Genomic DNA, 12,670 nt, shown 5'->3' with positions numbered 1-12,670 from the left:
AGTGTATGTCTGGCATACATGTACCAGTGGTATTTGATTATGGCTGCAGAGGGCACAAATGTAGAAAACTGGACAATATACTTTCCTATTAAGTGTCCTTCATGTGGTAATCCTTATGGGCTCCCTCATGTGCAGAGGCAATGATCCAATTTCAACTTTGGACTTATAATAAAGGACATAAAGGACTGGTGTTTATGCTTTATGACTATAGTAAAGCAGTATTGGTCAGGCTTGTTGAGAAGTGGGTGGGGTTTAAACCTCTCACTGTAAATAAAATCCAGCAGTTTTTGTCCAGGGCTACACTGAAGACAACCCGTTCAAGAGAAACAAGCAAATATGAAATCCTTGTCTGTGGCTGTTGTCGTGCTGCTGCTGGTGCTGTCGTTACACTGTAAGTCTTCCTCTTTTTTGTTGTAATATGACTGAATTCAACAAGACTTGCCAGGTGATGTGCATGTTTTGGTCAAATATGAATACACAATGTTTATACCAGTACAGAAATACAATCAAATGCATGAAATTGTGAAAACATGGACTCTCAATATTACTTTATGGTCATAGGTGAGGACAGTGTGGTTGATGGAACACGCTGTTATAATGGAAGAGGATTCTGTACAACATACAGCGATTGCCGGAGATTTGGGGGACTTCCCATTAGTAGACGAGAATGTAGATATTTAAGGTAACTTAACTTCTGTCACTCTTCAACATCATTCATTCCATAAATCTATAAGCGTACGGTCATTATATCACTGAACTATATTCTTGGTCTTCAGGTGTTGTATATGACTCATGGCAAGTATCTTCAGAGAATCCATGGCTCGATTCTCCAAAATCATAACCAAGTCTAATGGGACGTCACCAAGAGGACTCCAATCTTACTTCGGACTCCAATCAAGAAACAGGAAAGCTGTTGGTGCAGTGATAATGAAGACTTTCAGGCATCAACAAAAGATCATATTCACTAAGTCAAACTTATTATAACTACTGTTTTTTTATAGATAAACTTTGTTAAAGATTTACAACCAAGTCAATTTTAAAGATTTACTGCAATTCTGATTTTCTGAGGTGTTCAACGCAATCCTTTGTAAATGTTTAATTAAATTAATTTACTTAAATTAATAAGACCATGTGGACTATGTAATGTGTTAACTGTATTAATCACTCTGTGGCAGTTAATAAATTGTATTTTATTTATGTTTGCCTCTTTTTATTTAAATGTAAAATCTTATCTACTTACTTGTCACCTACCAACACATTTCAACTCCTGCCCCTAAAAAAATTCAAGACTTTTCACTGGAACCACAACCTTTGCAGGACAAACTGTGAGTTCTTTAAGTTCAAAGGACAGATGTGGTCATGAAAAATATTACAGTGCACACTGTCCGGTGGAAAGCAAAGCAAAGATGTGAACATTTTACTTCATTTGTGAAACAATGAAAATTCTACATTCTATTAAAGGTCCACTCATCGTGAGTGGTAAAGTACAAACTAAAGGTATTAAAAAACCTAAGTACACAAAAAACTTCGAACACTGAAAGTGACAGTCCAAGGGTGATATCACAAAGGAACTACTCAAGGCTGCTGCACAATTTTCAAAATCAAATTCAATGCATAACAACACACTAAAATATGGCATCAATAACTTTCTATTTTATTCAAACCTTTCTGGAGAAATACTATCTATATGGTCACCAGAAGTCAGAAACGACATGGCAGCACTCAATAATAATAATAATAATAATAATAATAATAATAATAATCAAATCTTCAAAGAGACTGCATGATCCTTACACTCTCTTTTTGGTATGCTTAACTATCAATACTGCTGTCCTTTAGTCCTTCCTCAGTGGTCAGTTTAGACCACTAGACCGCTGGTGGCTGGATGTTTTTGGTTGGTGGACTATTCTGGATTAGTTTAATATACAAGGTGACTCAGTTTTTACATTATCTTTCCAATTAATTCTACAGTAAAACCAGTCCATTTTATCATGTGCATAAAATGACATTATAGACCCCATGTGTCAAACACAAGGCCCGCGGGCCAGATCAGGCCCACCACACAATCCTATCCGGCCCACAAAAGTATTTTAATTTTCTATTAATATTAGCCCGTTTCACAATGTGCTGCACTACAGTCCCCAGCATGCACCTCAATTCTACACAATTCTATGCAATTCCAAACCAATCATATCACCAAAATGCATTTCCGCTGAAGTTTAATATAAACACTTAACTTCAGCTCAGCAGCTCAGAAATTGAGCCCAAGTTTTAATGAACTTGCAGCAAAGAAAGGATGCCAGGTGTCTAGACTGAGCTCCTGGGGACAATTAAATTTAGAATATTTCAAGTGTCCATGTAATATTTCAAGGTCTACTACAAGTGTCTGTACTTTACTGTTGAGGTTTTGCTGGCCCACAAATTTGATTTTGATTTTTTAATATGGCCCTTTTACTGGTTGAGTTCGACACCCCTGTTCTAAACTGTTGTCTTGTTTTTTACTCTACTTTTTATGTTTAATATTGGCTCATGATCAATTTGATGGACTGATCGGAGGATCTGGCTACCAGTCATTTTCATACGTGCTTGAATCACTTCATTTTTTAATTTTATTAAAATTATTTTAATTTTTAACTATACACTCTGAACCAAGAGCTTAATTTGGACATCTTACATGAAATAACCATCTTGTAGGATTATGAATGTGCTTAGATTTCTGATTGAACGATTTCTTTCACCTTTTGAGCAGGCTAACATTTCTGTTTTAAACCAGAAATGGCACACTCAGCTGATTCGAGGATAAGAAACAATGTGGGAATGTATTCAGTACATAGTTCTTAAAGTTATGTTGCTCAGGGTCAAGCGGTAGAAAACAGTCTCATTTTACATGGCCATGTTTAGACGAAAGCTTGCTAGTTGAAACGAGTGAAAACACCAGAGCACGGTGCACACGGTTTGAGCTTCCTCTTTAAAAGAGTTGCACACTGCAGACATTTAAATCACTCTGATACTATCTGAAAGCGTCCCTCACTTGAGGGAGTTGTGGTTAATGTCTGATTATGGCCCTTCGACACAGTGGAGTAAACAGAGTGCAAAAAAGAAACTAAAGATCTGAAGTAGGTCAAGCTTATTTAGCCAATACATGACTTTTTAAGGGTCTGCAGGAGACCCTGACTATTATTAAGTGAAATAAATTTGTAAAGTTTGTATTATGACCTGATATTTCACAACAATACCAGAACACATACAGAACTAAGTCAGTATACAGAAATAATAAGAAAATAAGCAGCCAACAAGATATTTGGATCCACGTATCCTAACAGTAGATGATTTATGAACATGCACTCGGAACAGCTTGCATAAAAAAGCCTGTCAAAACATATATATTTTGCTTCAATAAAAAGCGCAACAAAGCGATGACCCTGTCACTGGGAGATTGCAACTTCGATCCCCAGAGATGCTAAAGTCATCCATAGCAAGTCCAAACTAGCATTATTCGCCTCGCTCTCTCTGGGTGGAGATGTTAGCTCTCCTTTTTCCTATTACACTTGAGAACCTACAACTGACCACGGGTTCAAAGATTTGGTCTTCAGCAATGTCAGTAGCAAGAAGATGGCATGATGGTCATACATACAGTTGACCAATTTAGCTATAGATATTAAAAGAATGCAAATTTAAGTCCTGCCAATTCACAATTTATGCTAAAGGGACACATGTATGGGTTAAAATGTGCGGACTGTCATATACAACTGACTATCGAAAAAACTGGCAACTTATTAAATGCAGCAATAGAGCGGATGTACAAACCCAATTTCAAAACAGTTGGGTAGTAGGTACAGTAGGTAAAATGGAAATCCACTGGAAACCCACTCTCATCTATTCAAACAAACAGTACAAAGACAAGATATTTCATATTTATTCTAACCAATTTCATTGATTCAACTCATTCCAAAAAAGTTGGACAACTGGTGGTGCAACCATGCTTGGGTGTAAAAGGAGCCTCCAGGAAAGGCTTATTCCTTTATGAGCGAGGATGGGTTGAGGTTTGCCACTCTTCTTTAACTCTTCTCAGTAAGCAAGTGCAAGGATTTGGGGTATTTCACCCTCTACAGTGCATATCATCAAATGATTCAGGGAAACCAATGGAATCTCTATGTGTAAAGGAAAAGGCCGAAAACCACAAATAAAGGCCTATGACCTTCAATCCCTTTAATCCACTGCATTAAAAACCGACATGCTTCTGTGATGAATATGACCGCACATGCTCAGGAACACCACTGTCAATAAACAGTGTCAGTCGCTGCATCCACAAATTCAAGTTAAGACTGTACTATGCACAGCAGAAGCCTTATGTCGACTTCTCTGGCAACTCTGCCAACTTCTCTGGGCTGGAGCTCATCTCAAATGGACTGATGCACAGTGGAAATGTGTTCTGTCGTCTGACGAGTCAACCTTTCTGATTATTTATGGAAATAATGGATGTCATGTTGTCTGGGCCAATGAAAAAAAGGATCATACAGATTATTACCAGTGTAAAGTTCAAAAGCCAGGGTCTGTCATGGCATGGGGGGTATTAATGGGTAATATCTGTGAAAGCACCATTAACACTGAACACATTTTGGAGCAACATATACTGCCTTCTTGCCACATGCCTTCAGGGATGCCATGCTTATTTCAACATGACAACAACCAGCCGCATTGTGCATATGTTACAGTGCCATGGCTGCATAATCAAATGCAGTGTTAGACTGGCCTGCCTACAGTCCAGAACTGTCTTCCATTAAAAAAAAGTGTGTCTTATCAAGCTTAACAACAGCAAAGGTCCAGCTAGTATATAAAAGGTGATTGCTAAGTGTGTAAGGAAGTTCTGATTACTGCGCCTTTCCCACACAATGATCATAAACCTGTCTATTACTCCAACAGATTAGCACATAAAGACTCAAAAGGTACCATAGTGTAACAGGTTCAGCATGTATGGCTGGTTACAATAACAATATCAAGGAAGCTTGTATTTTATTGATTAATAAAACCATTTGTATATAAACTGTTTGGCACATAATACCATAAAATCACAAGAGCATAAACTAAACATAAGTTTGTTGAGGTCAATCCAGCACAGTGCATTAAAGTTCAACAAAAAAAAAGATCTGCTAGGCTGTCGACTACCTTAAAATGCTGCAGTAAAAACAATGCGTTTTTGGTAAATGCATAGTGTGACACTCTGAACTCTATTTTGCATGCTTGACCTGTTATTTTGACACTATATGGCCATTTTATAGGTGTGTTTAATACTGACACATAATTTAATTTCATTATCCCAACTTATGATTTGGCTTCCATTTGCTGTACTTCAGTTTTGATGTGTTTAACAGTACATACTGTGCAATTTTATCTCTTGCCTTTTGGATGACTTGCGTCATTTTATAGTGCTGTGAAATCACTGTTTTATCCTGCTCTTTTCTCAAAGGTTTTCACTTTGAATGTGCAGTTACTGCTAAGAGTGGTTTTATATTAGGAGTCACATGGCACGGTGATACGTCTAAAGCAGAACATTTCCATAATTCTTGTTTCTACACCAGCAGCGAGTGAATATTGTCACAGGAATGTATTTTGTGCATGTTTCTATAGTGGCTAAGGGATGCAGTGTCAGCTAGTCAACAGTCTCATAAGCCAGACGAAGCAGGTTCTGAGAACTGCTGACTTTGATTAGGCTTTGAGAAACTAGAAGTTGTCATGTTGCAACATGTTCAACATGAGGATGGTCAAGACAATGATCTGTGGATAACAGTACAGTACAAGAAGAGCTGCTAGGCTCTTTCCATCAAACAGTTGACACAAATGAACAAGATGAAAATGCAAAATATCCGGATGATTTTTTTGTGGTTTTGTTGCATCAACTACACACACTTGATGCGACACTTTTTGTCAAAATGTTGCTGTGTCGTTCGCGTCGTGAGCAAAAACAGACAAATGTCCCGAATGTCTTCAAGTGCAAAAAGTATCCTCACTAAGCAGGCAAGTGATGACACTGGACAGGCTACTTTCCATTTTGGAAAACTGAATGTAGTGTGGAGAACTTCCACAAATAACTTGGATATCTGTAGCCCAGTTTCAGCTGTTTTTAGACATACTAATACTTTCTGAGCCAAAGCAGACGGCAAACTAATTCTTTTAACGTTTGTCAAAAAGTTCTAGGTGCTAGGACGCAGCTGAGCCATCATCTTGGTTGTTGCCGTGAACGTCAGAGATGACATTGAAGGAAGTGATGGGAAAGGATACAAATGTTGAATTTTTTCCGTCTGGAAAATTGCATTTGGTATGCATAGTAACATCAGTTATACACATGCCCTGAATTAATTTGTCACTGACCCTTACTGAAATACAACGAAAACTCACCACTCAAAACGCACTCATCTACCGCTAGCCCCTATCAGCAAGCTTCGTAATGACAACTACTGGACAAGGCAACAAGTCCTGCAGCCTCTGTGAGTGGCTTGTTATTATAATTCTTGAAAAATACTAGGGGTGGGTGGCAAGAAAGGTGAGCTGGCAACTGAAAGGTTGTGGGTTTAAATACAAGGACTGACGAAAGCCCTGTTTTGATTTCTTCGCCAACTTCGACTCACCACTCGATGTACATCACACCTACATTCCACAAGTGGCCACTCACGAGTACATGAGGTACAGTGAGAAGTGGACTATTAAAATGGATCATGCTCATCCTCAGCAGGTCAGCCCCACTGATCCAATTGGCTACCTATGCAAACTTTGCAAAGGAAAATGTTTTTCTGAGAAGTCTGAGCATAGAATAGAATAGAATTAGAACAGAGTTCAGAACCATTAGCCTACTGTGTTTGCACACAGAGGAATTAGACCTCCGCATTTAACCCAGCCGTGCAGTGAAACACCCACATACGTGCACACTAGGGGGCAGTGAGCACACTTGCCCAGAGCGGTTGGCAGCCCTAACCACAGCGCCCGGGGAGCAACTGGGGGTTAGGTGCCTTGCTCAAGGGCACTTCAGTCATGTACTGTAAGCTGAGGGGATTGAACTAGCGACCTTCCGGTCACAGGGCTGGTTCCCTAACCTCCAGCTCACGACTGCCCACAGTTGTCAGGGGAAAGCGCGAACGCAGTCCCCCACTGCCAGAAATTATGCAGTCGAGATTCCCGCATTTGGGGAATTCGCAAGGGTCAGCACCAGCGAAGTGCAATGGCCTCGCCTCGCCCTGGGTGAACCACCTTTGTGATCATGGTATCGCCCCTGCCAGGTAAGCATAACGCACATATCGTTTGTGAGTAACTGCTTTATCTGGCTATAACTTCAGTGTGGTGCCTTTCTTTTTTGTTGTTGCTAGCCATGTAGCCTTAAGTATGCTAACTAGCCAGCTAACAGAGTGATGAAGTTGTATCAGCAGTCTGGTATGACAGATGGAGGAGTTTGTAATCTAAAGCCCAGCAAACTGAATGTTATGGTTTTGAAATATTAAGCATTTTAAAGTTTACTGCTATGATTTATAAACAGCTTTGTCCACAGTCAGGTTTGAAAAGGGAAATGCGTCAGGTTGCAATGATTTCTCTGCAAGTTCTGCTGTTAAAGTCAACACTTATGTTCACTTAATAACTCGGCCCTCCTTGGGCTCGTTTAACAACCTTCATTTGAGCTAGTAAAGTTATGGAACAGTCTTTAACATGGCTTTAGGGATTCTCTAATGGGGAAAAGTTTACACGTTTACATAAGAGTCATTTTAACAACCAAAGCAAATCTGAAATATTTTCATTTTGCAAAATAGTAAAAACAAAACTGAACAATATACATATATATAAACCTTTATCAATGCTGCTTTCGATCATGAGCACCGCAGGCCCAGCAAAAAGGATGCTAAATTTTGAGTTAGTTAGCGTAAAGTTAGCTTCTTATTCAACAGCTTTTTGTTCAGATTTTCCATTCCACCTTAAATGAAGAGCCGGTCACATTGTGGAACGTGTACAAGCGCCTGAATGTAATTGCTGCGCCATTTAAAGTGGAACAGGAAATTCGAATAACAGGCCAACTTCAACTCAAGTCAAATGTCAAGTCATTTGTCGGCCATACAGTCGTGCATCCGACCGTCAGACACTGCATGAATTTGGAAAATGTTACAGTCGTTCACTTTTTAGTACCAGCTCATCAACGACTTGCTGCAAACACAAACCCCGATAACATTATCAGCAGGTGACCAAGTCATTCAGCTCCTTTTCAGTGGTACAACGCTCTGGTGTCAACATTAGGCTAAGGCTAACTCCAAAATACTGGTCATTCGTTTATGTCCACTGCCTTGGAAAACAAAGTTGCCTAACAGATGTTAACGAACTAGGCAGCGGGAGGTGATGGAGAGACGGCTGCAGTTTCATTTTCAATTCACACGTGCCTGAAACATCCCTGACTCAGCTATTCAGCAAAACGGAATAACGTTATTGCTTATTTGCAGCATATCCGACAAAATTTTTGCCTGAGAAAGAATTTCAACTGCCAATTATTGAAATAACCATTAATTATTTTCAAATAATCTTAACTGCTCCAGTTATAATTAATTCTCGAGTGAATCACCTGTGATAATACGAAAGAAAAATCCACATCGGCTGTTATGTCTTGCATAAAATTCTTTGAAAGAATTCCAATAACAAACAAGTTCAGTTGCATTTATTTATTTATATTTTTGGATAAAGTTAAACATCACCATGCATACACAGTGAAGGGGCAACTTACATTCTCTTGCAACAGCATGAATGCTTGTTAGGAGTAACGAGTCATTTTTAGCATTAGCATTTTTTACATGAACACCTGACCAGTGTGGCTAACGTGTGGCCTAGTTGGCCTAGTTTTACAGTAAAACATGCTTAAACTTCTTTGTTTGGTTATTATTGGAACAGGTGTTCCACATTTATTCAGGAATGTGAAATTTGTGTTATGATGCTAAAGTATTAAAGATACAATAGCTACAAGCTCAGATTTAATAACACAATAGAGCTTGTGCTCTTTGTCATTATTGGAAAAAAACGTTAATTTTTTGACATACATATGAAAGTTTCATAATAAACAGGCCAAAAGAAATGATCCAAAATTACTCGGAATAAAATCTTTTTATACTGCAAAGAACAGGTGTGGAGTTTAAAGTCTGACCAGAAGAAAACATCACACATTTACATACAGGAAAAAAAATAAATAAATAAAAATACACAAATAAAAGATAATAATACACGAATACTGGAGTTTAAATGTGTAGAATGTTATACATTTTTAGCAAAAAACTGTTGTTTTAAGTACCAAATAACTATATACAACAGCTTCTCCATGAGGACATAATGCTAATATGCCTAATAATAATAATGAGGTTCATTCAATAAAGCCCAAATTAGACACTTCTGACCTGTTTATTCACTATGCATTAAGCTTTCTTCATCGTGACCTTTATAAATACATAAAAAAGAACGATAACAATAAGGCCCAAATATATTTGTTCCGTAAAATACAGTGATAGGACAATACTACTACTACTATTAATAATAATAATAATAATGATAATAATAATATTAGTTGATGAAATACATTATAAAATCAACCATCATAACCTTGCGGAAGCAACTACGGCACAATCAGAATGGCACATGTAAACAGAACCACTCGCTGAACAGCAAACGAAAGTGCTTTCAGACCATTTAAGCACTCAAGTGGTTCTTTAAGTTGTCATGGTTCTACAGTCATGTGTAAAAGTTTATATACCCCCCAGTAAAAATTACATGTTTTGTTGTTTTTTGTTGATATTCTGTGCTCTTCGAAAAGGAACCTAAATGTGCTTTTTTAACAAATGTTGGACGAAATATTGGAATAAAAATAAACCATAAAATATAAAATGTGCCGTCATTTTTGCACATGCCACATTGTTTTTTTTGTTTCAATGTTACATTTAGCAAATGAATAAAAAATACTTTACTAATGTGTAAAAATGTAAACTTATTTTTACTTTGAAAAGCAACAAAACATGTCATTTGGCCAAACTTTTGCATGCGACTGTATATACATACATCTCTGTACTAAGGGCTGTTTAGTAGAGTGTATTGTATTCCCAATTTTTACATTATTTACAATAACCTATAGCCTCTTTCACCATTTACTGACTCGTCTTTTTCACTTTTCTGTTTCTCCTTCTATTCTTTCTCTTTTTTCCTGCCTTCCCTTGATTCTTAGAGCCCCGTGGTGCGTCTGCTTCATGCTGCTTCTTTGGTGCTGCAGAAGCGGCTGACTCTTGAAGCCACCTGCTGTTCACTGGTAGCTTGGTCGGTGTCGGCAGGGATGCCCCCTCTCCGTTCGCCTCTGCCGGTGAATCTGATGACAGTGCAGCACTGTCCTTTATACTCTTCTCTGCCTCTTTTCTTTCCTTATCCTTATCGACCTTTCTCATGGCTCTTTTGGTCCAGTCCCTGTTCGGATCGGCGCAGAGTTTGTTTCCGTTCCGAGTGTCAAACCTGTGAAAAGAAACTCATTTTTATTAAATGATGCTGGTTTAAAGGAAGAAAGTAACCCCTACTTAGAGTTATTGAACTGTATCATAATGATATATTCAGACACTTTAACTTTGCGTGCTACTGTGTTTCCTATCGCTATATAAAAGAAGCTTTAATTCAGAACAGGATTCCGATTGCGACAGGTTTATTATATGTTTCAGATTTACTAAAAAAGGAGACTGAAAAGTGATGTATTCCTATTCATCTGTTTGCTTGCTCAAATTCGTAGTTTGTGACACAAAATAACAAATTTTCAACTTTGTTATATCAGGTTCCTCACGCCTTAAAATGATTGCAATTACAGCATTGAGAAATCGAGATAACACAGAAGAAGAGCACACTTAATGACATAGATTTTTGCCTCAACACATTGTCAAGGGACAATGCATACAGACGTGTTTCGGCCAAAGGCCTTTATCAAAGTCAGTCAAATTAACAAATAAGTGTGATAAAGCCCAAAGGCCAAGGCGCGTCTATTTTTGTTTTGTTGTTAAATAATAAATAACGGAAACGTAACTTTGGCTCTCCTGCTTAATATGCACACTATGCATGTGTTACTTTTGCCAGTGGAGGACAATTTTGTTGAGCTTCAGTAATTTCATATTTAACTAGACTCACATTAATTTCATTATTTCCCTCAAACATCCTTCAAACATACTTCTACAAGGTACTAGGGCACTTACACGACTGCCATGACTGGGCACAGTCCTTTGTTCTGCCATTTGTAGTCCCGGATATTATCCAGACGGACTGTGATCTGCGATACTTTGAGGCAGCAATTGGATGGACGTCTACTTTCTGTGAGTGAAAAGAGTATGTTAAACATGCCTACAGTCATTCATTTTTATTACAATCTGAATACAAGAACTTACTAAAACAATCTATGTTCGTGTGAACAGTGAAGATTATAGACCCATGTGTACAGTTTCAAACCAAGAGAGAAGTATACGCTTCCATATTACAACTTTGGTCTCAGAAATCTAGGCCATACCACAAAGCGTATGAGCGGTATGTATTCACAGAAATGAAACTTACGAGCAAAGGCGCTGGAGAACGCTGCGACGCAGAGGAAACAAACAGCTAGATGCAGGTTCATCTTGCGCGGTGATGAATCGTGTAGGCAACTGCACTGACTGCTCTTGGACCATCGGGGTCTTATCACAGGGTGGGGGTGGGTGGGACCTAAATAAACCTACACCTTTCCGAAGTATACATGACGAATGGAAAATATGAACAGTTGGGTTAAAGTTGCAAAAGGAAATGACCGTCAGGTGTACTGAAACCAAGAATGGAAGAAAATGGTCACGGACCGGTCATTGGCGCATGAACATCTCCAGTGGTTGGTTTATGTCCAAAATACCACAAAGCTTACTGAACTTTCAAATGTGCCATCTTTAAAGCTTTCGATTACTTAAAGAAATGGAACTTCGAATTATACAACAGGTTCTACGGCAGAACATCTATTCAATGTTCCGCCTTACGGTTAAATGTGATATTCTGTCATTAAAATGCTTTAAGCGGGTCTCAGCCTATATGGTACATTTGTATTTTTGCTTATCTGCAAAACATACTATTATGAACACATTGACATTTATTCACTTAGCAGACGTTCTTATCCAGAATGACTTGCAAAACAGTGCAGACAAAAGAAAAATGGACTCAAAGTACCAAGAGAGTCTCGAAGGATCTATGACTTACAGACAAGAGCTTTGAGTCCAATGTAGTTTAATAAAACACAGACTTCAAAGGAAGATATTAAGTTAGGCTTTCTATAGAATAGTTGACTGGCAAATTGTGGGTGTGAAACCACTGACAGACACGGGGAAAACATGGGGTCTCACACAGTCATGAAACCACACATACATATTTTCATCCCCTACAACCTAACCGCCTCGTCTTCATTTGCTGTACTGTATCAGTATAAGTTAATAATACTGTCTGCCAAATATGATTGGGGCATGTTTCGCCAGTTTGCTATTCACCTAACTAAATTTTTTCAGCCAATAATAATTCCTTTTTTAAGTTGAGTGTTTTAGAGCAGGGGAAACTATGTAGTATCAGGCCACTATACAATATAACAGATAATGACGACATTCCACCAGTGTAGAAATCCATATGAAATCCA

At 38.3% G+C, this 12,670-nt stretch overlaps 1 protein-coding gene, 1 long non-coding RNA gene and 1 other non-coding gene across 3 annotated transcripts; 1 reads left to right on the top strand and 2 right to left on the bottom strand.

Moving 5' to 3' along the window:
* The first annotated feature begins 259 nt into the window (after positions 1-259).
* On the top strand, positions 260-1,197 carry LOC118826288. Its single transcript, XR_005008730.1, has 3 exons — positions 260-391; positions 562-682; positions 777-1,197. It is a non-coding gene; the product is annotated as an uncharacterized LOC118826288 (long non-coding RNA).
* A 5,918-nt stretch (positions 1,198-7,115) lies between these two features.
* LOC118826775 lies at positions 7,116-7,279 on the bottom strand. Its single transcript, XR_005008784.1, has one exon. It is a non-coding gene; the product is annotated as a U1 spliceosomal RNA (small nuclear RNA).
* A 394-nt stretch (positions 7,280-7,673) lies between these two features.
* On the bottom strand, positions 7,674-11,689 carry LOC118825411 (eotaxin-like). The gene is made up of 4 exons (XM_036595997.1): positions 11,581-11,689; positions 11,229-11,343; positions 10,212-10,506; positions 7,674-7,709 (listed from the first exon to the last, which is right to left on the bottom strand). Exons 1-4 carry the CDS (start codon positions 11,639-11,641, stop codon positions 7,674-7,676), a joined length of 507 nt encoding a protein of 168 aa, XP_036451890.1. The 5' UTR covers positions 11,642-11,689.
* Between the last annotated feature and the right edge of the window lie 981 nt (positions 11,690-12,670).

This window comes from Colossoma macropomum, unplaced genomic scaffold (assembly GCF_904425465.1).
Source record: "Colossoma macropomum unplaced genomic scaffold, Colossoma_macropomum, whole genome shotgun sequence".
Lineage (NCBI taxonomy): Eukaryota > Metazoa > Chordata > Actinopteri > Characiformes > Serrasalmidae > Colossoma > Colossoma macropomum.
Note: the sequence above shows the minus strand (reverse complement) of the source record. Positions and strands in the feature narration are given on the sequence as shown.

Excerpts from the sequence above, each read along its gene's own strand:
- LOC118825411 (XM_036595997.1), bottom strand. The coding sequence starts at position 11,641 with ATGAACCTGCATCTAGCTGTTTGTTTCCTCTGCGTCGCAGCGTTCTCC. Across the intron at positions 11,344-11,580 it reads GTTCTCCAGCGCCTTTGCTC|AAAGTAGACGTCCATCCAAT; the intron begins GTAAGTTTCATT and ends TTTCACTCACAG. Across the intron at positions 7,710-10,211 it reads GCTCTAAGAATCAAGGGAAG|AGAATCCCTAAAGCCATGTT; the intron begins GCAGGAAAAAAG and ends TTTCCCCATTAG.